Source organism: Miniopterus schreibersii (genome assembly GCF_964146895.1).
Source record: "Miniopterus schreibersii genome assembly, chromosome: 22".
Taxonomy (NCBI): Eukaryota; Metazoa; Chordata; class Mammalia; order Chiroptera; family Miniopteridae; genus Miniopterus; species Miniopterus schreibersii.
In genome coordinates this window covers 296,181-323,887 of record NC_138124.1, presented here as the reverse complement: position 1 = coordinate 323,887, position 27,707 = coordinate 296,181, and the positions used below count along the sequence as shown (strand labels likewise).

Here is a 27,707-nt window from a genome sequence, read left to right as displayed (position 1 = left end):
ATGTGGTGTGGCTCAGTGGTTGAGCATCGACCTAGGATCCAGGAGATCGCGGTGCGATTCCCGGTCAGGGCACAGGCCTGGGCTGTGGGCTCAACCCCCAGCAGGGGGTGTGCAGGAGGCAGCTGATCCATGACTCTCATCATTGATGTTTCTCTCTCTCTCCCCTCCCTTCCTTTCTCTGAAACCAATAAAGACATATTTTTAAAAATGAATTAATTTAATTTAATAAGTAAAGGCATCTATAATTTAAAAGCTAATTTGATTTTTACATTCCATGAAGAAGAAACACAGAAGTAACTTGAAGCACTGTAGAAAAACACCAAACTGAAGGGATGAAATAAAACTTATTTTTTGAGCGCTTTTCACTGAGACAGTGCTGGGCTTTCTCGTGTTTTCATTTGCTTTGTTTTATTTGTAAGGCAAGTGGAACGAGCCCCAGGTGGTTTTGACCCTGTGGCCTAACAGGTGGGTGGTCCCCCGCGGGCAGAGCACGCTCGGCCGGCTGTGTTCTCCATCAGCACACCTCAAAATCGCTTTTCCAGGGAATGAAGGTCCTTTTTTAAAAAAAAAAAAAATCCTCCAGGAACCAGGGACACACCGGGAGGAGCTGAAGTGTCTGGGTTCAGGACGAGAGCTGGGGGTCATCAGCTTTCTCCCAGACAGAAGAGCTGGCAGGGGCCAGTGTCCCTTTGCTGAGCCCCCCGCACCCAGCTGGCAGGCGCAGGCGGCCACCAAATCTGACTCGCCCCACCCGGTGATTCCCTGAGACCCCGCGACACCCACACCTCAGGGACGCCCCAGCATGAGGCCATGTAGCAGGGACACCCCTGGGGGCTTCTCAACATCAGACAGCAAGGAAAGGGAACAAAGGGACGCGGCCCTGAGAGCCCTGCGGGTCACCAGCGCCCCCTGGTGGCTGTTGTCGGCTGAAGCCAATTCCAGCCGGCGGGACAGAGTCTGCACACCTGGGGCGCTGGCCGCCCTGGGCTGCCCTGAGGTTGACCGCACAGCAGACTATTCCATGAACCCCAGCCTTCAGCAATCACCCCGCCTGTCACCGCTGGTACTGAGGACCACACCGCGGCCACCCTGTGAGTGAACCGCCACGGGGGCCAGGGCCTGCCGTCACCAAGCCCACAATCCCTTCTCTGGCTCCATGGAGCTCCCTCTCCCACGTCTTGCTTAAGGGTTCCAGGGTTCAGGGGTCCCCCCACACCTCTGCACACATCCCCTTACGCTCGTATCCTGAGTATAAAAGGCTGGCTCAGAAAGTGTCCACTGGGAGACTGAAGGAAGGTTTCAGTAATTTCCACCCCACCCGCTCAGTAAATGCACCTGGTAGCCCTGAAAGAGACCCCCTGAGAAATCCACGTTCCCCAAGGGCCACCCCCCACGCAGCCCCTGCCCCATCCCACCCCCATCACGCTCCAGCCCGCATCCCTAATCTGCCCCCTGCCACCTCCCCACCTCTACCCCACCCCCACTCTGCCTCATCCGCACCCCCCCCCCCCCCCCCCCCCCGCCCCCTGCAGCCCCAGGGTATGGAAGCCTCAGATCCTGATAGAAACTCTGGAAAAAGCTATTTGCACCCGCATTGCCCTGGGCCACTGTCTCCTGCTCAGCAATTAATTTTTAATATTTGGAGAACATTTCTTATATATATAAGAAGGTGTCTTCTCCTTCTAGAAGGATTTTAAATTAATATTTCATTTTGCAGTATCTGGAAACCGCTTCTCATCCCGTCCCCTTAGAATAACAGGCAGCTCAGAAATCCTGCCGTGTGCGGGAAATTGGTGTCGGGTTTTAAAAGATGAATGCACATTGCTGGCTACGTGGCGTGAAAACCTCACATTGAACACGATGCCTTCGGATACGCTTAAACTCTCGTGTTCCCCTTTATCCTGCTTCTGGGGAAATCAAAGTCGCCTCTGCGGGACATCCTCCCCCCGAGGGACACTCCTTCAATCTTGGCTCATTCCTTCCATTTCCCCAACTTCCTGGGCCCCTAAGAGGACCACGCACATGGACCAGGCCCACCAGGCAGAGGGCCTGTGCTCCAGGCTGCTTGTCTTTAAGGGAGCAGCATGCAGGGGTCCCCTGCCATAGTGGGGTGCAAAATCCTGGGGACCTTCCAGAAGGAGGCGCTTCAGATGCACTTGAAAGGTGAGGCACCACCGATGCTGAGTGCGGGGTTCACCCACGACCTTGACACTGGGCGGCTTCAGGGGGCTGCACTACAGGGTCTGGTGGGGGAGGCCGGGTAGGGTGCCCAGGCTGTGCATAGTAGGGTTCCAAGAGGGCCAGCCAGTAGGCTCAAGGCGGGAAGGTGTCTCCCTGGTCATCAAGGCAGGACGTGGGAGCCTCAGGTCCCTTCTACTGCCAAGGGTCCGCCCCCCAGACACCCGCTGAAGCAGAATTGCAAAGTCACAGGGACATGGTGGGACTCAGGCCCAGGTCCTCCTCTCCCAACCCCTCCTCTCTGTGCACTGGGCTGGGGTAAGACACGGGGACACTGCCCGGATCTCTGCACACTGGCCTGCACCACCCCAGCTCCACGTTTGTTGATTGACTGACAGTGGGTCCCTTAGAGAAACTGACCAGGGAAGTTGCTGAGGACAGAGGGCACTGATAGAACTGCCTGGCTCCCAGGTTTCCTCGCCAAAAGGTAAGAAAAGCATAAACTACACAAAATCATGCCATCCACGTAATGGAAGGCAGGGGAAACTACACAAAATCATGCCATCCACATAATGGAAGGCAGGGGAAACTACACAAAATCATGCCATCCACATAATGGAAGGCAGGGGACCCCCAAAGTGCAAAGTATCTATAAATTTTAAAAGAACATAGCACTGAACCCCAGCCCCCTAGCCCCCTCCGTTCCCCCACAGAGGTTAACCCAAGTGAGGTCAGAGATGGGCCAGCCAAGGCCGCGGGAGAGCAGGCCCCTGAGAAGCGGCTGTGTAGGCGGGTTGGGGTCGCCAGGGCCCGGTGATCGGGGCGATGGGCCCAGAGACTGATGGGGGCTCCCGGGAACGCCCAGCTTCCAGGGAAGAAAAGGGCACAGAGTTGGAGGGGGCTCCTTTAGGCAACCGAGCGTCAAGGTGGGGTCCTGCCAGTCAAAGGTACCTGAACGTCCCTCTGCCGCCAGAAGAGGCACCATTCAACAGGAATTGTGTGTGTGTGTGTGTGTGTGTGTGTGTGTGTGTGTGTGTGTTTTAAAGGCAAACCCAATAGCATTAAATTTACAAGAGAAAAGAGCAGTCACGCATACAGAGCCGGGCAAGAAAACATCCAGAATTGACATTTCACACATCAACTGAGGAAGACGCCCATCCACGGAGCAGAAGAGAACTTCAACCTGAATTAGACGCGCCCCAGCAGGCTTTGAAAACACAACATCCCCCCAAAATCAGAGAGAGAACACACGAATGGACAAATAACAGGGGGGAACAGAGAGAGAGAGAGAGCTCGTCGAACGTAGGAACAAACCTTTTAGGAATCCAAAGATCTCTCAGAAGTGAGGGGGGAAATTACAAGGTGCCCAAGGCGCTGTAAATGCAAAGGAAGTCGGGGGCACTGAGTCAAAGCATCAGAGAAACCAAGGGAATAAAGAGAAAGAAAGAGAGCCCGGCGGCGTGGCTCAGGGGCTGAGCGTGGGCCGTGAACCAGGAGGTCGCGGTTCGATCCCCGGTCAGGGCACGTGCCCGGGGTGCAGGCCCCTTGATCCCCAGCAGGGGGCGAGCAGGAGGCGGCCGATCAATGACTCTCATCATTAATGTTTCTCTCTCTCTCCCTCTCCCTGCCTCTCTCTGAAATCAATAAAGACAGAATAAAAGAGGGGGAAGGAAAAGCAGTGAAAGTGGAAGGCAGGAAACAAACACTAGTATTTGCTTCCTGGAGCCTCTAAGTAAGAAAAGCAACAGTGGAATCAGCTAACATCCCTGCCTCTTAGTCAGATGTTTCGGTTCTGCTCATGACCGGTACTTCGAAAGTGATGTTGGATTGAGTGCTATTGGATAAAAGAGAAAACGGGATAAACTTAAAAAGCGAAAGTGGGAGCTCATCAAATTATCTTAAAGGCGCGTTGCGGGAGGCGCTTCGGTGCCTGAGAGCCTCCTGGTGGTGCCCACGGGCCTGACGTTCCCACAGCGCTTTCCCCGGGCAGGCAGCCATGGTCTCTCTGATGGAAAAAGATTTTGTAGGAAAACACGAGATTGAGGGAAACATGTAAAAATTGCTCTGAGAAACTTGTGAAAAAATAGAGAAAACAAGAGCCAAAGCTAATAGCACCTGACTTTCCTTGGATCTCAGGTTGTCTTGTGATTTCAAAATCAATGACCGGTTGTTTGGCTCTTGTATTTCTCTGTTCACTCACCTGCAATTTCAAATGCTGGTACATCCAAAATGCTGTTAACTGCAGTTTATTTTAGGAAAACAAAGTTACGCGTGGAAAAACCTTTATTACAGCAAGTAAAATACAAATCGGTGGTAAGTATTGTGAGAAATAATTGCTGCCTGCTTTCCGAATGAGAAATTGACTTCCAAGAAATGCTTTAAATGTTAAAAGAATTAAAAGCATAAACAAAGGCATACGGGAAAAAACACGTAAGTACAAAAAATTAGATGTCAGCGCAGGACCACTTTGATGGGACCACTAATGTGTTTTAGTTATATTTGCATTTAAATTTAACGTTACTTTTACCATATAATACATTCTTATGGGTTAAAAAAAAAACAGTTTTGAGACATTGAAACTTGCAGCCTTTCTGCACCCAACGCCTCCCCCACAAAGAATCATTCTTAGTCCCCAATGGATCCGCATCATATTTCTGCTCCCAGGAGAAACTCTGAGATGCCCTAAGTGAACTAACAGCAGGCCAGAGGCGGAAGGAAGAGACAAGAAGGGGTAGTCGGTCAACGCTGCTCACATTCCTGACGTGTGCTGGACTTTGAATTAACTTCCAGGCGGCGATTCCCGAATTATCTGAAGAGAACAGCCATGCTCCACAGGCTCATGCCCACAACCAACAGAAAGGAGCGAATGCATCTTCCTGCGGGCTCTGCACCGAGCCCAGAACTAACCCCTAGCATTTCAGCACAATCCCTATCGAAATACCAATGACGCGTTTCACAGAACCAGGACAAATAATTCCAAAATTCATATGCAACCACAAAAAAACTCGACTAGCTACAGCAACCTTAAGAAAGAAAAACAAAACTGGAAATATCACACTACCTGATATCAAACTACGTACAAGGTTATAGAAATCAAAACAGTATGGCACTGGCATAAAAGCAGACACATAGATCAATGGAGCAAAGGAGGAAGAACATACACTGGGGTAAAGACAGTCTGTTCAATAAATGGTGCTGGGAAAATTGGACAGATACATGCAAAAAATGAAACTAGACCATCTTCCTACACCACGCACAAGAATAAACTCAAAACGGATTAAAGACTTAAATGTAAGTTGAGAAGCCATAAAACTCCTAGAAGAAACATAGGCAGTAAAATCACGGACATTTCCCAATATTTTTTCTGATCTATCTCCTCAGGCAAGGGAAACAAAAGAAAAAATAAACAGATGGGCCTACATCAAAAAAGTTTTTACAAAGCAAAGAAAACCATCAATGAAAGAAAAAAACCTACCAATTAAAATAAGATGTTCACCAATGATACCTGGTAAGGGGTTAATATCCAAAATATATAAAAAACTCATAGGACTTAACACCTTCCCCCCCAAAAAACACAAAATCCTATTTTAAAATGGGCAAAAGATCTGAATAGACAGTTCTCCAAAGAGGACACATAGATGGACAAGACATATAAAAAGATGCTCAAGGTCACTAATCATCAGAGATGCAAATTTAAACCACAATGAGATTTCACCGCACACCTGTCAGAGTGGCTGCATCAACAAATCAACACACAAGTGTTGAGGAGGGTGTGGGGAAAGGAGACTCTCGGGCACTGGTGAGAATGCAGCCTGGTGCAGCCACCATGGAAAACAGTATGGAGGGTCCACAGAAAATAAAAATAGACCTTATGACCCAGCAATTCCAGTTCTGGGTATTTATCTCAAGAAACCCAAAACACTAATTCAAAAAAATATATGCACCCTGTGCTCACTGCAGGGTTATTTACAGTAGCCACGGTCTGGAAGCAGCCCAAGTGCCCATCAGTAGATGAGGGGATAAAAAAGCTGTGGTACGTCTATACAGTGGAATATTACTTGGTTGTTAAAAAGAATAAAATCTTACCACTTGCGACAACACGGATGGCCCTAGAGGGTATTATGCTAAGTGAAATAAGTCAGAGAAAGACAAATACCATGTCCCTTCACCTGTATGTAGAATTTAATGAATAAAAATAAATAAACAAAATAGAAACAGACTCGTACATGCAGACGAGAGGAGGTTGGGGGGCTGGGGGGAAAAGGTGACGGGATTGAGAAGCACAGAACAGTCACAGGGATGTAAGCACAGCACAGGGAACACGGTCAGTAATATGGTAATAGCTCCATGTAGTGCCAGGTGGGCACTGGAAATATCAGGGGGTCCCTTTGTAAATTATATGATCGGTGAACCACTATGCTGTACCCCTGAAACCAATACAAAATAATATTGAATGTCAAGTTTCATTAAAATTAAAAAAAAAAAAAAAAAAAGATAGCCAAAGACTGGGATTAAACATTTGCAAGTCATAAAACTGATGAAGGATTTGTATCCTGAATACATAAAGAACTCTTTCAACTCAATGGAAAGGCAAACAACCCCGATGAAAAACGGTGAGAAGGCTTGAACAGAAATTCACCAAAAGAGACTCAGAAATGGCTAATAACATGAAAAGACGCGGAGACACCCCATCAAACCTGCTGGAACGTCTACAACCAAAAGGAAGGCAACAGGGGACAGTGAGAATGCTGTAGAGGAAAACTGGACCCTAATCCACTGCTGCTGGGGGCAACAGCCACTGTGGAAACACTCTGGCAGTCTCTCTTTTTTTTTTAAATCTTCACCCAAGGATATTTTTTTCCATTGCTTTTCGGAAGGAGGGGCAGAGAGAGAGAGAAACATCGATGTGAGAGAGACACATCCACTGGTTGCCTTCTCCAGCAGAAGTTGTGGGACATTCACACCGTGGAATACTACACAGCTGTAAAGAAGAAGGATCTCGTACCCTTTGGGACAGTGTGGATGGACCTGGAGAGTATTATGCTGAGCGAAATAAGCCAGGCAGAGAAAGACAAACATCACATGATCTCGCTTATACGTGGAATCTAAAGAACTTAATAAACTGATGAGCAGAACAGATTCAATGACATGGAAGCATAGTTGAGACTGACGAATGTCAGAGGGATGGAGGAGGGCGGGTGGGTGGAGGGGGAGAGAGTAACCAAAGAATTTATGTGCATCTATGCACAACCCAAGGACACGGACAATGGTGGGGAGAGGGACTGGGGAGGGGGAAGGAATGGGGGGGAAAGGGTCATTGGGGAGGAAAAAGGGACATTTGTAATATTTTAAACACTAATAAAATTTAAGAAAGAAAGAAAGAAAGAAAGAAAGAGAGAGAGAGAGAGAGAGAGGGAGGGAGGGAGGGAGGGAGGGAGGGAGGGAGGGAGGGAGGGAGGGAGGGAGGGAGGGAGGGAGGAATTCCATATATACATTTAAAAAAAGAAAAGAAAAAAAAAGAAAAAAAGAAATATTCAGGTAGCTGAGATAAAAGCTGAGTTCACTTCAAATCGTCTAATTACAACCTCCATCGTTTTCCACTTAGTGAATCTGTGGAAAGACTTAAGCTTAGGCGCTCTTCATTCACTAAATAAAATATAAAAACTAGGTAAGAGATTGTTCTGCGAAAGTTCTGCAGTCTCACCTCCATCAGAACAAAGAGCGCTGCGAAGAACAGGAGAGTGGCCCATTCCACGCGGTGCAGAATTATCTCAAAATCGTGGACGTCCGCTAAAATTAGCAGCCAGATGGCACCCAGAATGGCAATCCACCCTGCAAGGCAAATAAACGGACACAGAGCCGAAGCTCAGTTAACACCCTCGTTCGTTTTTCATCTTCCGGTTGCCTTTTTCCTTATTGAGGATAACTCATTCTGCAAATTGAACATATTTTAAATGTACATTTATATTGTGGATAATTAGATGCCCATGAAACCAACACGAGAGTCAAGATAACGAACCCGGTTTGATTCCCGATCACGGGCATGTACCTGGGTCGCAGGTTTGATCGGGGCTTGTGCAGGAGGATCAACGTGTCTCTATCACATCAACGTTTCTCTCTCTCTTTCTATCTCTCCCCTTCCCTTCCACTCTCTCTAAAAAAATCAATGGATAAAATGTCCTCGGGCGAGGAACGGGGTTTCTCCTCCCGCTCTGGCAGTTAGCGCAGCATCATTCTAAAACCCCGTTTGATTAAGGACTGCTATCTCGGCACTAAAAACACCTGCACACAGGCAACAGTGAAATTACCCAACAACAGGACCCCGAGGGACCCCGAGAACACCAGCAGTTTCTACACCGTAATCGGGGAAAACATCACAGAAGAGTCTCCAGAACCGAAGCCTAATCAAACACATTGTGAGAGAACCTAGGGGGATATTCTGAATTGATTATCCGAGGGGGGGCTGGAACACGGCTCATCAAGGTTGCAAACGTTAGGGCCAAGGTAACATTTTAAAGCCAGCTCACCAATGCTTTCTACGGTTTAATAATCAGCTCTCTACAACCCTAAAATCCTTACGTTGGGAAGAGCACATTTTTATAAACTTTATGTCGCAACTCGATAAAGCCTGACTTGACCTGAAATGAGGTTTTGTGGTCTTGCAGAAACGGTCCTGTTTGGGTGCAGGGTTATCAGTGCCTGGGCCACAGGGAGCCTGCTCAGGACCTCCTGGGGGGGGAGGTGTTGCCTTACAGGCCATTCAGTATGTGCCGTGAATCCTGTTTACAAAATACAAAGCCCCGGCTGGTGTGGCTCAGTGGTTAGAGCATCGGGCTGAGGGCCGGAGGGTAGTGGGTTCAATTCCTGGTCAAGGGCACATTCCTGGGTTGCAGGTTCAATCCCCGGCCTGGTGCGGGGCACGTCTGAGAGGCAACTAATGGATGTGTCTCTCTCACATCAACGTTTCTCTCTCTCCCGCCCCCCACTCTCTCTAAACGTAAATGGAAAAAATATCCTCACTTCTCGGGTGAGGATTTGTATGTATGCATGTATGCACCTGAGTTTTGAAACATACCTGGCACCAAGAGTTGCAGGTGGGCCTGTGTGTAACCGCTGAGCAATCTGGGGTGAGCTCCAGAGTATGCTGTGAGCTAGAGACGCCCAAACGCCGATGGCTGTGAACATGACCCTGGCCCTCCCTTATCTGCTTTTCCTTCGCTCTGCGCCATCTCCGCACACCTTTGGGTCCCTCGGGCTCCTCCTGTCTCCGGCCCAGAGCCCGTGGCCGTGGGCAGCTCAGCATGGAAGCGGCTCACACAGGTGCACCCTGACCGAGCCTGCCCTCGAGCCCAGAAGCCAACACCTGCCCCCACCTGGGCTTCTCTGCTGTGCAGTTTCGTGCATGGACCAGCCGAGCACACGTGCGAGCCGGTGTCCCACGGGAAGGGAACCCGGACCCGTGGGTGATGGGAGCCAATGGGTGAATGCTCCCTCCAGCCACAGGACCCCGTGGATGGTCCCGAGACACGTCATGCCTCTTCTCAGACAGTCCTACGGGATGGCACGACCAGACGGCTCAGTCTCGCTCCTTTTACCACTGTTTCCTGTCCCTCGCTTCTCGGACGAAGATCCCCCACACCTGCTTCTCTAGACTCAGGCGTTGAGTCTAAAGAGCCCAGGCGACGTCAGCCACACAGGAAAGTCTCGCTCCAAGTTGGAATCTATAGAAATCACTAAGAACTTTGTCCTTGCATTTGATAAACCTCTATTTTTTTTAGAGCGAGAGAGAGAGAGAAACATCGATGTGAGAGGAGCGTCGATCAGCTGTCTTCTACATGCACCCTGACCGGGGATTGAACCTGTGGCCCCTCGGAGCCCAGGACAATGCCCAACCGAGTGAGCACACTGGCCAGGGCTGGTCAGTGCATGTTGCTCTACGAGAAGCTGATGCCCCTTCCGGCTGCAACGTCAAGTGAAAAGTTGAGCAACAAAACCCCACAACCGGGAAACTCACCGAGATCCAGATGAACGCCAGGGACGAAGGAGTTGAGGAAGAACATGAAGATGACGCACCCCAGCACCATCAGGCACTTGGCCAGCAGGACGCTGTCCGATATTCTGTGCTGTGGGAGAGGAAACGGTCATCGAACCCCTGCCGTGGTCCAGCGTCCGTGTGACCGGAGCCACTCCGGACTGCTCCTGAGGATGAAACTACAGCATCGTGAACTTGAACGAGGGTAACGCGGAAATGTGTTAGAAGGAAAACCGTGCAGGTTTGGGATCAAGCGTCCAAAATCCTTACGAGCCCTTGGCCGGGGTGACTCCGTGGTCAGAGCGTCCGCCTGCACACGGAAGGGTCAGGGGTTTGACTCCTGGTCAAGGGCACGTACCTGGGTTGCAGGCTCGACCCCTGGCCCCCGTCGGGGCTCGTATGGGAGAAAACCAACCCATGTGTCTCTCTCACATCGATGTTTCTCTCTCTCCCTCTCTCCTTCCCTCCCTTCCACCCTCTCTAAAAAAAATCCTCAGATGAAGATTAACCAAAAAAAACCCTTACGAAAAATAAACACGGCAACTTTAAGATGCGGTGCGATTCTTCTGTGAGCACCTGGCGAAATGGCTTTTTGATACCGAGCACATGAAGCTGTTCCCAGCCCCACCGCAAAGCCACTGGGGAGACACCACGTGAGGTCCAGGACCTGGCCCTTCAAGACACGTGTTTCCACGGGGACTGCATGTTCGTGGCGTTTTAGCTCCACTCTCCTGCCCAGTGTGCGAATCCTTGCTCAGCCGGGGCTGAGGTTGACCTACAGGTTCCTGCAGTAAAGTGAGTTCTAACCCGGTCCTTTCCCCTAACGCCCTTGGAGGCCTGGGGAAGGCATTTAGCTCTCTTCTGATTGACAGGACGACACCCATGGGAGCCCGCCCTGGTCACCTGGGGAGGAGAGAGGGAGCCAGAGGTGCTCTGCGCCCTGCAGCACCTTCGTTAACCTCCCAGGTGCAGACCTGTGGCCCGTGGGCCTGAGCCACAGAGCGAGCCAGGGCGAGGGCCCCCAAGGGTGCTGTGCTCCGAGGTCCACGCTGTGTGGGGCTGGGGCAGGGAGTGAGGTCCCCGAGCCACACAGATGGGCACCCGGTGGTCCCGCCCCACTAACCAGGCCCCTGTGAGAATCATGCTGGGAACTGACAACCGCGCTGTGTGTGGTCCCGCAGGCACATCCGTCCGTCTGTGTCCACCCAGAACCGGAATTCAATGGACACGGACATCCAGCTGTGGACATGGGACAGTAAGCGTGCAGGTGCACACACACAGCCCTCTGTCCACGTCGCAGAGGCTCTGGCTGCAGCCCCGGCCCCGCTCGCAGGCCAAGGGGTCACCGCCTCCGCCTTCCTCCTTCCCGGCCTCTGCCCCAGCTCGGCTCGGCCCGGCCACCTTCCCACCTCCGAGGGCCTGACGCTGGGTGACCGAGAGCCAGGAGGAAGGGGCAGGCGCCTGGCCAGGGGCAGGGGAGGCGCGGCCGACCTCCCTGCAGCCACCCTACCCACGGAAGGTGGCACGACCACCGCCAGCCCCAGGACCGGGCACGGAGGGAGCAGGCAGCTCCGAGAATGTTCCAGGGTCACCAGGCTGGTCCAAGAGGAGACGGCCCGAAGTTCGTGTGTGTTGGCTACTCTGGGTGTCTGTCCGATTTGTGCCTTCGGGTTGTTATCTGGGCTGCATGGGGAGAGCTCTCAGGGGTCCTGCCTGGCGCCCGGCCTCTCCCTTCCACGTCTCCCAGTGCTCGCCCGCCAGGTACCCAGGCAGCGCCAGGTCTGCTCCCTAACGCAGGGCCAGAGCCCTGCAGCCCAGCAAGGTGGGCGGGGCCGTTGCAAAGTGGGCGGGGCCTTCCTGAAGCAAAGTGGGCGGGACTTGTCTCAAAGTGGGAGGGTTTTTTATAAACCTGGGCCCAGAAGCCACGCCTTCTTCCTTAATCCTGCCCAGACTGGGTAAAGGGACCACAAGCCCCAACCCCCAAAGAACACATCGCCCACCAGGACCCCAACACCTGCATCTCCTTTAGCCAAGGACCAAATGTTCCCGTCCTGATTAGAGAGAGTACATATTCAATCTCCCTAGGAGAGGAACCCCACAATACCAGGGAGACCCAGCAGGTCCTGAGGGGACCTCTCTGGCCGGGGACAGGGCACCACGTGTCCTTGGGTGGGCTGAGAAAGTCCACCGAGGCCGGAAGATGAGCCCAAAGCCCAAAGTGATCTTTGCCTCCAGAAGTCAGAGCCATAGGACAAAACACACACACATCCCTTCTCTGCCCCTAACGCCTGCCTCGGCCTCCACCGCCTAATCCGAAACAGGGAACCACCACCTGCCTTTGGGGATCAGGAGCCACTGATGCCAGCCAACCTTCCCTGCAGCCACGTGAACCACAGACAGGGCCACCCTACTGAGAGGAAAGGTCGAGTTTAACCTTTCGATTTGTGGACAAATAAACAAACCTACCATGTCTGCAAAATGCGTTTCCCCTTAACTCCTGGAAATAACTTACGTCTCGTGTACGACGACAGGAGTAAAGAGAGAGATGGTTTTCAGTTATAATGTCACGCGAAACAAAGAAAAGGGAGCAGTACCTTTTTCTGTAGCTCCTGGATGTTGGCCTCCCAATTCTTATCTTCCTGTGAGATTTGTCTAAAGTGGAAGGAGGAGACGCGTTAGTTTTCTGGTGAGACCGAGCAGGGAGGTGAGCAGGGTGTGGCCAGCAGCTCGTGGTGCACTGGACACGTCCACCGTGACACCTGATGGGGCCACGTAACGAGCCACGTGGAAGGTGGCCAGTTCACAGATTGGAAAACATGCTTGCTCTGTATTTCCAAAGAAAAACAACACACGAAAGGATGGGAACGTTTGATGAAATGTGTGGAGCATGAGCACGGGACTTGGCCCAAACGTGAACAAGGGACTGAGGGGCGCTGAGCCACCCTTGCTCTCCTCACCTCGCCTCCTACTTCTACTTTCCTGAATTTGTTTTTGCAAAATGAGGATTTGATATAATTACAACTCAGCTCGCTAAAGGATGGAACAGTAAAAGAAATGCCACTAGCTTTGGTGGCAATTTTGATTCACTAGAAGTCGATTTTGTTGTTGTTAATCCTCAGCTGAGGATATTTTCCCATTGATTTTTAGAGAGAGTGAAAAGGAGGGAGGGGGAGAGAGAGAAACATCAATGTGAGAGAGAAACACATCGATGGGTTGCCTCCTGCACATGCCTCAACCAGGGCTGATGATCGAACCTACAACTCAGATATACTCCCTTGACCGGGAATCGAACCTGAGACCCTTTGGTGCAAGAGCCAATGCTCTAACCACTGAGCAACACCGCCAGGGCCGGAAATCAGTGTTTAAGGACCTCCCCCTCCTCTGCTCATGGTGTCTCCCATCTGCAGCCCGGTCACCCTCATTTGTCCCAACCTGCTGCTCCGTGTTAACCTCTCCTACCGTCCCCTCATTTCTGCTTTATTTTATCTCCCTCTGATCAGGGAAAGGCAACTGGGTGGTGGAGAATCTCATTTTAATGAGCACTCACGTGTCATAAGCATCAGAGGAGGCTGACCACGAAGTCCAGGCCCTAAAGCGAATCACAGCAGACCAGGCAAGCGATGCCGAGGGCAAGTTTTAAAAGAAAATGTAGAAACTACCCTGTCGGCTGTGGCTCGGTGGTTAGAGTGTCGTCCCACACACCCAAGGGTTGCAGGTGTCTCTCTCACATCAATGTTTCCCTCCTCCCACCCTTCCCTCTCTCTCTCTCTCTCTCTCCCCCTCCATCCCTCCCCTAAAAAAATCAATAAACAGCCTGGCCAGGCGTGGCTCAGTGGTTGAGCATCGACCTAGGATCCAGGAGATTGAGGTTTGATTCCCGGTCAGGGCACAGGCTCGGGTTGCGGGCTCCTCGATCCCCAGCAGGGGGCGAGCAGGAGGCGGCCGATCAAGGACTCTCCTCATTGTCGTTTCTCTCTCTCTCCCTCTCCCTTCCTCTCTCTGAAATCAATAAAGACATTTAAAAAAAAAAAATCAATAAACATATCCTCAGGTGAGGATTTTTTTAAAAAGGCAAGAAGTGAACTGACGACGCCCAGCTGTCCTTTGGTTTCCCTGCAAACCAACCGCAGGAAGACTATCTCGTTAGATTAGCTTGTTGGGTTTATTACTCTTGCTGTGCAGCGAGTGTGACGCAGGGCAGTGGCACAGACAAGGCTGAGAGTGTCACTCAGCCCCGGTGCCCGCTTTCCTCTCTGTGTCCCCCTGGGCATGTCACTCAGACTCTCTGAGCCCCGGTTTTCTCATCCTTACCGGGCTCCACAGAGCTCAGTGAAGGCAGATAAAATAACTCACCACAGGAGGCGTGGCACGGGGCATGGCCCAAACCTTGCTCACTAGCACGCAGCTGTGTCCTGTCTGTGGTCCCATGAAGTCACTTCGTGACCCACCTGGTCTTCATATTGTGAGACATACGGGCACGACTACAGCGGTGGCTGCTGCAATCCCACCGCTGAGCACAACCGGCACAGAGGACACCCAGTGCTGTAAACCGAGTGTGGCCGAGCTCAGCCCCGCCTGGTACCTGTGGAAAGTGTGCAGTCTCCGGGCCAGCAGCCGCTCCAGCTCCAGCACCTTCCCCAAAAGCAGAGCCCGCACCGCCGTCTCCTCGCGGCTGGCCGGGCTGATGCGCTGCGCGGTCAGGCGCCAGACGTGGATTTCATGCTTCAGTTCTGCCATAAATGAAAGCCAGAGCTTGAGTCCCTGAAGCCTTAGAGGTCAGCAGACACCAGCTTCCCTCACCAGCTTCCCAGAACAAAAGACACCCCCCCATGATGATGATGATGGGGTAAGACAATGTGAGATATATAGATATATAGACTTATAGATGATATATAGATATGTAGATATGTAGACTTATAGATATATAGACTTATAGATGATATATAGATATACAGCTATATAGATATATAGACTTATAGATGATATATAAATATATAGATATATAGACTTATATATGATATATAGATATATAGATATATAGACTTATAGATGATATATAGGTATATAGATATATAGACTTATAGATGATATATAAATATATAGATATATAGACTTATATATGATATATAGATATATAGATATATAGACTTATAGATGATATATAGGTATATAGATATATAGACTTATAGATGATATATAGATATACAGCTATATAGATATATAGATATATAGACTTATAGATGATATATAGATATATAGATATGTAGACTTATAGGTGATATATAGGTATATAGATATATAGACTTATTGATGATATATAGATATACAGCTATATAGATATATAGACATATAGGTATATAGAGAGAGATACATACACACACACACACACACAGCACCACCACCACAATGGGATGCTACTCAGCCATAAAATAAATGAACTGTTGCCACTTGTGACATCCTGGATGGATCCTGAGAACAGTATGCTATCTGAACTCAGTCAGCCAGAAAAAGACAAAAACCATACGATTTCACACAGATATAAAGCAAAGAGCAAATGAACTAACAAAACAAACAAAAGCAAACTCACAGACACAGACAACAGAATGGTAGTTACCAGAGGGGCAGGGGGTGGGAGGGTGAAGTAAAGGGTTAAAATACATGGTAACAGGCAGTGAGCATGCAACAGGGTACGCAGACGTCAAGTTATAATGTTCTACACTGGAAATTATATAATATTATTAACCAGTGTTACCTGGTTAACAAATAAATTTAATTTTTTAAAAACTGAAGAGGCACAGCTCATGGATTGAGCCCCTGAAGCTCGCCGAGCGCCAGGAGGTGTGCGGGACACACTGTGGGTACAGCGCCCCAGTGACCGACCCCCCCGACGGTCTACTGTGAGGAAGCTCTTGGTTTTTGTGGCAACTTCCCCTGGGGAAAAAATAACACGCTGGTGGTATGCTCGGGTCTCCAGACGAGGGGCCACGCTCACCGACGATCTCACTGGGCTCCTTGTTGTAGAGCTTTCTGTTCCAGTAAAGGAGCCTGAGCAGCGGGAAGGAGAACAGGAACACAAAGCAAATCCCCACGAACATGTGCGCCGTGAATCCCGCGAAGTCCAGGCCCTGGGAACGGGAACGGGAGGTTCAACGATGGGCCTTCCCACCACCGTGCGGGCACCGAGTGGAGAGGGCGATGAGCTCCAACAACGGCCTCCGCGCCGCGTCCCAGGCTAGTGGGCGAGCACGCGGGGTCTGCGCTTCTGGGAGGCAGCCCTGTACCCTGGGACGTACCATCTTCCTCAGCTCCTGGTTGGAAACAATGATGACATTTGGTGGGTCCCCGATGGCGGTGGCCGCGCCCCCGATGTTGGTGAAGATCACTTCTGCAATCAGGACTTGTCTGGGGTCAAGGTTGAGCACCTCGCATAATCTGTTGCAAACGGAGGAAAATGGGAAAGGGCCGAGCGCAACCTAAATATTGTTAAAGCACAAGGGTGTAAAAGGGAGGCACGCTCATGCACACACATGTGTGCACACGCACACACACACGTATGTGCATGCATACACATGCGTTGTGTGCACGTGTGCACATGCACGTTTGGACGTGCACACACGTACACACATGCATGTACATATACACACGTGTGCGCACATGCGTGCACACACGTGCACACATGTATGCCTACATGTGTGATATGTACACACATGCACGCACATATACACACGTGCGCGCACACAAACCTATGAGAAGGGCAATGCTGGGGGAGGAACAACACTACAGAGCCACAGGGAACAGCACGCACCCCGAATTCCACTTCTCTGAAAGTTTCCCCATCCCACCTGACCGTCAGTGTGAAATGCACCCTCTCCTACCCCGCCCCCGACAGCTCTGGGGGCAGCACAGTCCCCTGAGAAGCACGTGGAGGGCAGGCCCTGGAGCCCACCCACCTGCTTCCTTCCCCAGCTGGTCTCCCAAGGGAACCACAGCAAATTCAAACTCAGCCAAAGCACCCCAGGGGGCACCCGCTTCCCCTCCGTCTCCCCAGCACCAGCCAGGGTGGGTGGGGGCTCTCCAGCTGCTCCACCATGCCTGTGACCAATGCTGGGGATGTGAGGACAAGAGCTCTGGGCCCCTGACAGTGCGTCCCTGCAGGACAGCAAGGCCCGAGTCCCCTGACTGGTAGGCGTCCCAGCGAGCCCGGCCTGACGCCCACGCGGGTCACTTTGCGTACCTTATGGTCACCGGCGTGAAGAGCAGCGACGTGGTGACGTTGTCCAGGAAGGCGGAGAGGACGGCGGCGAAGAGGCAGAGCGTGATGATCATGGCCCACACCCGCCCCCGGGACAGCCGGTAGGCCTGGGACAGGCGAAGGGAGGAAGGGACAAGCCAGGGTCAGCAGGGCGAGAACAGGCGTGACTTTCCAGGGGGCCTCTGAGAGCCAGGCATCCAAATGCACACCGCACGGTGGAGCAAACCGAGCCCCTCAGCCCTGGCCGGTGCGGCTCAGTTGGTTGAGTGGTGTCCATGCACCGAAAGGCCACCAGTTGCTTCCTGCGCAGGGCACAGGCCCAGGACTCGGGCTCGATCCTCACTGGGGGGCGTGCAGGAGGCAGCCGACTGATGTTCCGATCTCACATCCATGTTTCTCTCTCCCTCTCCCTTCCTCTCTCTCGAAAAATCAATAGAAATATATTAAATTAAAAACCATAAAGCCCCAGATTCCTGCCCGGCCAGGCGTGGCTCAGCTGTTGAGCGTCGACCCAGGATCCAGGCGATCGGGGTTCGATTCCCAGTCAGGACACATGCCCGGGTTGCCGGCTGCAGCCGATTGATGACTCTCTCATCATTGATGTTTCTCTCTCTCTCTCTCTCCCTTCCTCTCTCTGAAATCAATAAAGATATATATTTTTAAAAAACACAAAAAAAACAAGCTGGGCTTTTGAGCTCAATCCCCCCGGGGGGGCGGGGCGTGCAGGAGGCAACCGATCAGTGGCTCTCATCATTGATATTTCTCTCTCTCCCTCTCCCTTCCTCTCTTTTAAATCAATAAAAATATTAAAAAAAAAAAAAAGGAATCAGAAGCTGGTGACTTGAAATATTTAGATGCTCTGAAACACAGAACAGCTTTGCCGTGCAGCTCTCAACCTGCCAGTTTCAATAATTTACACAAATGTTCAACCCAAGGGCTTGTCCTTGGCCTCCGTCGGCCGTTCGTGGAGAGGCTGGGGGTGCTCCCGGGGGCCGCGGGCTCGGCCCAGGACGGCCCCCAGCCCTGCAGAGGCAAGTGCCTTCCAAAGCGGGGCGGGATCTTTTTCTTTTTTTATTGATTTTTTTTAGAGAGAGAGAGAGAAAACCATTGATGTGAGAGAGAAACATCGATCAGCTGCCTCCCGAACGTGCCCTGACGGGGCATGGAACCCGTGACCTGCGGGCATCCGGGACAACACTCCCTCCAGCTGAGCCACCCGGCCAGGGCGAGAGGGCGGAATTTTAAAATATTTGCTTTAAATAGTAGTTTTGCTCACTAAACTTGTAACAGCGGACAATAAACAATCAGGTAATTCATACTTAACTATTAAAGGCCACATGGAACCTACCTTCACGGCACAGTAATCAAAAAACCCGGTTTCTGAAAAGATGGCCACTAAGATCATCTGCGGGGAGAACAGAAAAGACAGACAAGGGGGCAGCTTCGGCAGCGTCCCGACTGACCCCGGAGCGGCCGGTCCCGCCCGAGCCCCGGCCCCCAGGGGAACCGCCGCGTGGCCAGGTTCCTGCGTTTGCTGAGCAGGCGCCGCTCAGAGACCCTGCGCGGAGCCCCTTGCCGGAGGGTCTGGCCCAGGGAACGTGCCCCACGGGCCTTATCTTTCCGTCTTCTGTTCACAGCAACACCAGGCGTCATGACTGTTCCAGGAGCCCACCCACCACTCGGCTGACGTGGGATCTGCCCGACCCGAGCCGGCCCCACTGCGTCCAGGCCCTTGTCCAATCCCACCTACCGGTGCCCTGGACACTGTCTGATAAACTGGCAAACACACAAGCTGTTATTTAGGGGTGATTTCCTCCTATACCCGTATAATTACAGGTCCTTCCCCAATCACCGGAACTTACCTGGCTTATTACTTTGGGATATTTCATTTCCTGTTTTAAGGGCAGTAATCAGCTAATTTGCTGGTTTTCTAAACGGCAATGCTACCTCGCTATCAGGCTAACCCGGGCACCGACCTCGGGGGCAGTTAGCTCGACCTGCACGAACGCGTCTCAACCGAGCGCTCGCTGCCCGGCAGCCGGGCTCCGGTACAGTGAAGGGTTAGCAGCAGCAGCGGGGAGCAAAGCGCCCGTCCCGGCGGGGGGGCCGCGATTACCATGCCGAACAGCAGGGCCAGGGTCTCGAAATCGATCCACTCCACCACGTGCGCCAGGCTGGGCCTCTGCAACGGAGGGAATGGGCCAGTGAATCCCACAGCGCCTCTCGGGGGGCCAGCTGTGAACACCCCGCCTTCGCCCCACCCGCCCTGGGCCAGACTCGGAAACCACGCGCTCTGCCCTTGGAGTCGGAGGACGTCACCGCCGACAGCCACCCGCGACCCAAAGCGCCCCGGCGTCAGGCCTGTGCACTCAGCGAAATGGCAAAGAATTTCCTTTTATTTTATTTTATTGAGTTCAGAGAGAGAGAAAGGGGGAGAGACGGAGAAACACGGATTTGCCGTTCCGCTTACTCATGCCTGGTTGGCGGGTTCCTGCGTGTGCCCTGACCAGGGATCGAACCCGCACCCTTGGCGTATGGGGATGGCACTCTAACCCACCGAGCTCCCTGGTCAGGACAATTTTGCAAACCAGGTATGATTGTTTGGTTACTGCCTGGCCGTTAACAGTAGTTTTCAGAACAAGCTTTTGGAGTCTACAGAGGTGTTTTCAAATCCAGTTCTGGGTGTGGCCGCCTTGGTCGGTTCCTGCATTTCCCCTCCAACAGCGCAGCCTCCGCCTGCAGCGGGCACTCAGCCTCCCTCCGTCCCGACGCTCACCCCCACGTCCCTACAGTCATCCCCTCGCCCTGCCACGTGGGCCAGGCTCAGACCCCCGACAGGGTGCCGTCACCCCAGCTTGCACCTCCAGGGCCCCCGATGTCTGCACAGAACCCCCCTTTGTTCCAGCCAGGAAGGCCTCCTCTGGTCCCCAAAGGCTGACAGCACCCGGGGCTGGAACACCCCCCCGTATGTGACCCAGGGGCAAATGCGACCCCACGGCCTTCCCTCAGCTAAAATGGAGAAGACACTGCTGGTGTGTGTGTAAGAGACGGAGAGAGAGAGAGAAAATCAAAGGAAATACGCCTCAAAGCCATAAAGTCTGTTAGTTCCACCCCGGCTGGTGTGGCTCAGTGGTTAGAGCATCGGCCTCTGCACCCAAGGGTCGCAGGTTCAATCCCCGGCCCAGGTGGGGGCGCGTGCTGGACACAACCAATCAGCGCGTCTCCCACATCAACGTTTCTCTCCCTCCCACTCTCTCTAAAAATCAATGGAAAAAAATATCCTCCAGGGAGGATTAGCCGAAAATAAAGAAAGGGTGTTAGTTCCCGGGGGGGGGCATGTGGAAATAGTCTATAAAACAGTGAAAAGACCAGCCCACGCCCAATGCCTGAGCCGTCTCCCACTCTGACGTGCCGCCCGGGGGTGAGGCCGCCGCGGGAGATGTCACACTTACATCGCCAGTCACAGCCAGAGCCGCCAGCGCCGCCAGGGAGCCCAGCATGGCTGCCAGGGTCCTGTGCACGATCTGGAAAGAGACGGAGGAAATGAATACCCTGCGGTCCGCGGGGGATTTAAGACACACCGGAGCCTGTGTTTGCATGAGGAGCGGTCGGCGTGGCCGTTCTGCGCTGCATCCATGAAGGTCGCGACTAAATCGGGGTCTCGCTGTTTCAGAAACTGGGCACCCTGAAGCCCACACAGCCACCACCTCGCTTTTATTTCCGAGTAGCTAGATGCCCCTCACGCAGAAACGGGAGGCGGGTAGAGAGCGTCCTCCACGGAAGCCCGCGGTCAATTGTCATTAATTATTTACCCTCCAGTCCCCAGGCAACGGACCGTTAGTTCCACAACATAAATCAATTCTGCCCAATTACTGGGACTGTTATTAAACCGAAGGTACACGGCCAAACGCTTAACCTAATTGAGGCTTCAGTGTTGCCGCTGAATCACAACAGTGGCTTTTCTATTTAATTATAATTTCCAATGGACCTGGGATTTTTTTTAGACCAAATTTGAGGAAAGTCAAGGACGCGGAGAGATTGAAACCCTCGAACACTGCTGGTGGGGGATGTGAACCAGTGCAGCCACTGCGGAGGCTTGTTGGGCGGTTTCCTTAAAAGTTAAATAAATTTACCATAGGACCCAGCAATTTCACCCCCAGAAATCCCCCCGGGAGAAATGACAGCATAGGTCCTGTTCAGTTAACTGAACGAGGGGCCACTAGGCTGAAGTGGCCGTAATGCGTCAGCGGCACAGGTAAGCAAAGCAAAGTCCAGGCCTTCGGCGGCTCGAGGTTAAGAAATCGAACCCTGAGGATGGCCCATCGCAACCGCCGGGCGGGCTTGCCCAGGGCCGGTGAACTTAGGCTACAGCCCATGAAATCGTTCCTGCGCTTTGCTCTTTCCAACCACCGACATCCGTTATCCAGACCATTGGTCATCCCGAGGGCCACCACTCGGACCCACCCCGCGGCTGGGGCGCAGGGCTGTCTTCTCAAGGCTGCGCTTTCCACGGTAAGAACGCCCAGCGTTTCCTTCCGCCTCTGGGTGTTGCCTCGCCGTGTTCCCGGTGTGCAAATCCTAAGACCCTTGACTAAATCCTGACCGTTGTTTCTAGCCAAAGCCCCCAGGCTGGTTTTGAGTCGGCTCCAGCAGCTGCAGGCTAGGGGGAGGCAGCGTGGCTGGGGGTGGGCCATGGACGCAATTCCGGGGGGGGGCTCCGAAGAGGGGAGCTGCAGGGAGGCCCTCGGTCTCCGAGAAACCCCGAGTGCCCGCGAGCAGAATGTCGGGAGGAAGGCTGCATGGCTACGGCCATTCTGATGGGCCTCGGACAGAAATCAGGATCGTGTCATAAAGCGCGGCGGGGCTTGGCTGAGGGGTGTCCGTGTCCCCGTAGAAGGTAGAACGTGTGGGTGATGAAATTGGTTGTTTGGCTGAGGAAATGTCTAAGCAAAGGTTTGGAGGAGCCGCCTGGACCACGTGTAGTAAAATCGGGGAGGAGGGAAATGACTGGAAGGTGGACTTGTTCATCAGAAAGGAATCAGAACGGCCCTGGCGGGTGCGCTCAGTGGTTGGAGCGTTGGCCGCACACAGAAGGGTTGCAGGTTCGATTCCTGGTCAAGGCATTTACACCGGGTTGCAGGCTCGATCCCAGCCCTCCAGGGCCTGTGCAGGAGGCAACCAATCGATGTGTCTCTCGCCCACCGACGTTTCTCTCTCTCTCGCCCTCCCTCGCTTCCACGCTCTCTAAAAATCAATGGAAAAAATATCCTTGCCTGAGGATTAAGGGAGGGAAAAAAAAGGAATCAGAACTTAAAACCTGGGGAAATCATCAGCCTACCCACATTGAAAGAAGTGAGGAAGCTTATTGGAGAGAAAACACACAGGGTGAGTGGCTAAGTCAACTGTGGCTCGTCCACACCACGGAGCCCGGCTCCGCAGGGAAAACCAACTTTTAAAAAAGAACACAGGGAGGTCGAGTCAGGGGACCTCAAGGGCCCTTCTCATTCCAAAATTCCATGCTAGTAGATTCCTAAGTTCATAAAGTGGGGATTAATTCCCCTAAATATAAGGAGTTGTCAGAACTAGATTCTTATTTTCACTTAAAAATGGTGCAGCAACCTGAGTGCCCCGAGGGCGAGGAACTGGCCAGTCGGTGGAGTCCTGTCCGTCCCTCCTGGCGTTTCTTGGGTAAATGCCCCCTTTCAGCGAGAGGAGATGGTTCCCAGGGACAGCTGCGGAGCAGGGATGACGCTCGACCAACTGAGCTACCCAGCCAGGGCCCAAATTATGTCATTTTCAAAGGCTATAAAATTATTCCTCCAAAAAAGATGATAAACCCTAGAAGAGCAGAGACGTCTTTTCAAAAATAAATTGGCATTGGACTGTATTTTTTAATAACTAGTGACTGAACTGATTAAAGCACACTGAATTTATGAAATGCCTAAGTTCAACATGATATTCAGAAAAACGGGAGAGACACACGCAATGAACCCGGTGGACATCCCTGGAAGTTGCTGAGGCAACAATTCATTACCACGAAAATCAATAATTAAAGAAAACCAGTGTATCTGTGTTTCTGGCCTAAACTGTGTTTCACATTAACAAAGCCGGGTAGGGAAAAGGTCTTCGATACAGAATGACTCATAGACGCAGACGAAAGGATGGGAAGTTTATCGTAAAAGTGAATGAAGTCACTGGGTCAGGCGGCGGTCCCGGTGGATAGTAAAACCATCAGAGCAAAGATACCAGCGAGGCCGGCAATCAACAGGCCGGGCTGCCCCTCCGAGCTCACTGAGTAATCTCCGCATCTCTGAGAGGGGACACCAGGCACCAGGCCCTTCCTCCCGACACAGCTCAAATCCCAGCACCCTGGTGAAGTAAGCAGACCCGAAAATTGTACCCGAAGGCTTCAGAGCTAAACTGTGGTCCGTAAGGAAACGCGGGGACAGAGTAACAAATGCATCCCACCGGGAACCCATCAGCCCCATCCGGGTGCAGAATCTCCCAAGGACTATGCGGCGGGATCTCCACTAGGGGGCGGTGTGGCGCAGCCCTGCCCGGGCGGTCGCCGGCGGCCAGGCCGGGAGCAGGGCCTGGAGGATGGGCCCTCGGCTGGACCCCGGGGGGCTCGGCTCACTGCAGCCAGCATTTCTCACCAGGCAGACTAGACACCGCAGGCAAACTTCTGGACCCTTCCCGGCCACATTCTAGAACATTCCTCGCACGGCCGTCTCCTTGGCTGCACCCTTTGTCGTCTCACCCAAGCTCCCTGAGAAACACCCTGCAGAGCCGCACCCTGGACGGACTTTCTGGAGCCACCGATCTGTGTGTCCCCACGAATCTGGCCCCGCCGATGGGTCACTGGGCACGGGGATCCCGGATGCTGACGGAAACCCTGGCCTCTGGGCCGGGCGCCTGGGCGCTGCTCTGTGCCGTCGATGGGGAGCCACACTTAGAGTATCCCCAAAAGAGCAGATTCACAGGACAGGAGATCAGCCATGCAGGGCACTTAGCCAAGCGGATCAGCAAACAGATAACCCTTCGCGCACCCAGCCAGAGGCTTCCAGGCCCTGTCGTGGACATAGCCCTGTGAAGCAGGCGGGCATCTCACTGTGCCCCACAGGGGAAGACCCTGTGCCCAGAGAGGTCACGTCTCACGGGGGTGGCAGAGTTGGGTGAGAAAACCACACGTGTTCAGTTTTCTCGGGCGGGGTTTTGCTGGCACCTGACACCCTCATCTTGTGCGTGTCAGCTGCCAAGATTCAGCAGAGATGCCAGGACAGTTTTCTACCTAAAATGACGGAAACATCACTTCTCAGTGAAGGGACCGAGAGGTGGGACTGAGCCCACCCGGAGCCCCCGGCTAATTGAAAGACACTCGTTTGCGGGCACAGACGAGTCTAGGATGGGCGCACAGGTCACCTCAAATATGATCAGCACGTAGACGCCGGCGAGGATGACTGCGGCGACGGTCGCCTGGGCTCCCACGCCGGCCCGGAGGTGCTGGTGCGCGAGCAGCAGGGGGACCACGCGGGGCTGCTGGAGGGCGGCTCGCACGCTGATGGAGACGCCGTCCCTGCGGAACGGAGCGACGATCTCAGCGCTGGTGAGGAAACGGACCCGCTGCCCGCGACTCACGCTGCCCCCTCGGGTCCTTCCCACACGGGCGAGGCAACCGTGGCCACTGCCAGGGCCCCACTGATCTCGGGCCTGGCAGGCGAGGGGCTCTGAGCCGGGGTGAGGGGGTGACGTGGGACACTGCCGCCCCGTGGCCACTGCAGGTGCCACTCCAACCGCTCACGGGGAGCGGGGCCGACCGCGCTGGTTCTAGCCATTTAACTTCTCTCCTCTCCACACCCCGCGCGGCTTTCCCTGCTCACCAGCAGCGGAGCCGCCTTGTCTCACGCGAGGGATCCCGGGAAGGGCCACGTGCAAGCTGAGGACAGACTGGGTGCCACTGGTAGGGGAGGAGCCCCAGAAGCACGCGAGGTGTCGACAGCCCACGGCAGCCGAACCTGAACCCGTTTCTCATCTGCACCCAGCAATGTGCTGACTGTGTCCCCCCAAATTCCTATGCTGACTCCGAACCGCAGTATTTCAGAACGTGGCTGCATTTGGAGATGGGTCTTTACAGAGGCGAGTAAATAAAACGAGGCGGCTCGGTGGCCCTGATCCAATAGGACAGTGTCCTTACAAGAGGAGGTCGGGACACAGACACTCCGAAGGACGACCGTGTGAGGACATAGGAGACGGCTCTCTGCCCACCAAGGAGAAAGGCCTCAGGAGACATGCGCCTTGGGGACATGAATTTCTCCGTTTAGGTGACATTTAAACACTGTGGCACTCGTAGGGCAGCCCCAGCAAGCGCACAGAGCAACCAAGAGCGCAGGTCACGTGGAGAGGCCTCAGTTAAAGGAAAGGCCAGTGTGGCTCAGTGGTTACGGCTCCAGCCAGCTCACCAAAGGGTCTCGGGTTCAATTCCGGCCAAGGGCACGTACCTGGGTAGCAGGTCAGTCCCCAGCCCCGGTCCGTGCGGGAGGCAACCAATCGGTGTGTCCTCACATCGATGTTTCTCTCTCTCTCTGCCTTCCCCTCTCTCTGAAAAGCAACGGAAAAAATATCCTCGGTGAAGATTAACAAGAAAAAAAAGAGAAAGAGCCCTAACATCTCCTAGAACGCCCCTTGTAGAGCTTCGTGACAGTAACGAAATCATAGCATAAGCTATAAAAACCATACGCTTCCGAACGGGCCCTGTGGTCAACGTGGTCGCTTCCGACCGCATGTGGCTGTGACCCCCTCCCACGTCCCGCGTCCATCGTCTACGCAGGAGGAGCGTCTCATCCAAAGGAACATACTGACCCGGCACCATTTGTCCCCAGAATCGGAGCCCCGCAGCTCAAACTCCTCACCTCCCCCAAAACCTCCACCACCGGGGACCCACCTGCTCGGAACCTCGAAGGTCCTGCTCACCACCAAGTGCTCGCTGCGCCGAGGGCTCAAAAGCACCGTCCAGTTGTGAGTGACCTGCAAAAGGCCAAGTGTAAGGCCGCGGTGAGGCTCTGAACTTGACCGTCTCCGGGATCCAGAGCTGTGCCGTGTGGGTGCCATGTGGGTGCGTGTTTCGGGTAAGAAAAAGAGAGGACCGGAGAGGCCTTTCCACGACGCCCACCTCCCGCCACAGCGGTCCAGGCCGTGCGGAGCTGGAAATTCCCGCCCTTTGGAGGCTGTTTTAGAAGAGTCCTCTGAGCCCTCTGGGCAACGCAGGAGAAATGCTTGAAACTGCTACCCACCCTGGCCGGTGTGGCTCAGGGGGTTGGGCGTCATCTGTGCACCGAAAGGTGGCCGGTTTGATTCCCGGTCAGGGCCCATGCCCGGGTTGCAGGCTCCGTCCCCAGTTAGGGGCGTGCAGGAGGCCGATGCATATTGTGCTCACACATTGATGTTTCTCTCGGTCTCTCCCTCTCCTTGACTGTCTCTAAAAATCAATAAGAAATCTGAAGAAAGAAAAAGCTGCTTGCCAACTGGAGCAGATGGGAGGGGCCCCAGGATTTGCTGCCACTGTCCTGTCCCCTCCTGAGCAGGGTGGTGAAGAGACCTGATGAGGGGCAGCTGGGAGCGGAGAGTGCGGGGAGGGCAGGGAACTCTCCAAGGGAGGGCAGGGGTCCTGCTGCCCACGGTCGCAAAGGAAATTGAAACTGGGGACGGGCTTGGTCAGAGCATGGGTGAGAGATGTGAATTCTCTTAAAGCACTTCCGTGTCTGGGAAGAGCACATGGGACAGTCCTTCAGGGAAGACGGTGCGTGTCCGTGTTTCTGCAGCTGAGCTGGGTCTGTGGGGGCCCCGCAGCCGGCCTGTGGGCAGCCTGTGAGAGGTGACGCCTCCACCACCAAGGCTCGTAGACAGGGCGGCAGAGGGACGCCCGCCTGGTCTTCACCGCAGAGCCCTCGCCAGCCAGCTGCACCAGGGAGCCGGTTGTGCCCCAGGACCACACCCGGGACACTGGTTTAGAACATCAACGTCACCCGTGAAACCGCGGTGTCGGCCACAGGAGAGGGCGACCCTGTTCTGTGGACCCCGCTCTGCGTGGCAGGAAGGGGTGGGGGCACCCTAGCCCGTCGGAGGCTCAGTGTTGGATGACAGCCTGGTGTCCCCGCAGCTCGTCCTTCTATTGGTCATAATAGGGGATGTGACTTCATAGCGAAGTCGCCGTGGTAACCCAGGGAGTCACCGAGGCCAGGACTGCGG

The 27,707-nt window shown here is 53.4% G+C and overlaps 1 protein-coding gene across 1 annotated transcript in view; it reads right to left on the bottom strand.

Moving 5' to 3' along the window:
• The window catches only part of OCA2 (OCA2 melanosomal transmembrane protein), a 73,308-nt gene that overhangs the window by 24,804 nt on the left and 20,797 nt on the right, over window positions 1-27,707 (bottom strand). The window contains exons 8-19 of the mRNA XM_081124545.1: window positions 26,404-26,486; window positions 24,885-25,038; window positions 20,915-20,986; window positions 19,579-19,644; window positions 18,811-18,867; window positions 17,445-17,569; window positions 16,504-16,642; window positions 16,203-16,335; window positions 14,793-14,940; window positions 12,805-12,862; window positions 10,193-10,301; window positions 7,883-8,010 (exon numbers count right to left, since the gene is read on the bottom strand). Of these exons, the coding sequence (XP_080980671.1) occupies window positions 7,883-8,010; window positions 10,193-10,301; window positions 12,805-12,862; window positions 14,793-14,940; window positions 16,203-16,335; window positions 16,504-16,642; window positions 17,445-17,569; window positions 18,811-18,867; window positions 19,579-19,644; window positions 20,915-20,986; window positions 24,885-25,038; window positions 26,404-26,486 (1,272 nt within the window). The remainder of the gene's footprint in view (window positions 1-7,882; window positions 8,011-10,192; window positions 10,302-12,804; window positions 12,863-14,792; window positions 14,941-16,202; window positions 16,336-16,503; window positions 16,643-17,444; window positions 17,570-18,810; window positions 18,868-19,578; window positions 19,645-20,914; window positions 20,987-24,884; window positions 25,039-26,403; window positions 26,487-27,707) is intronic.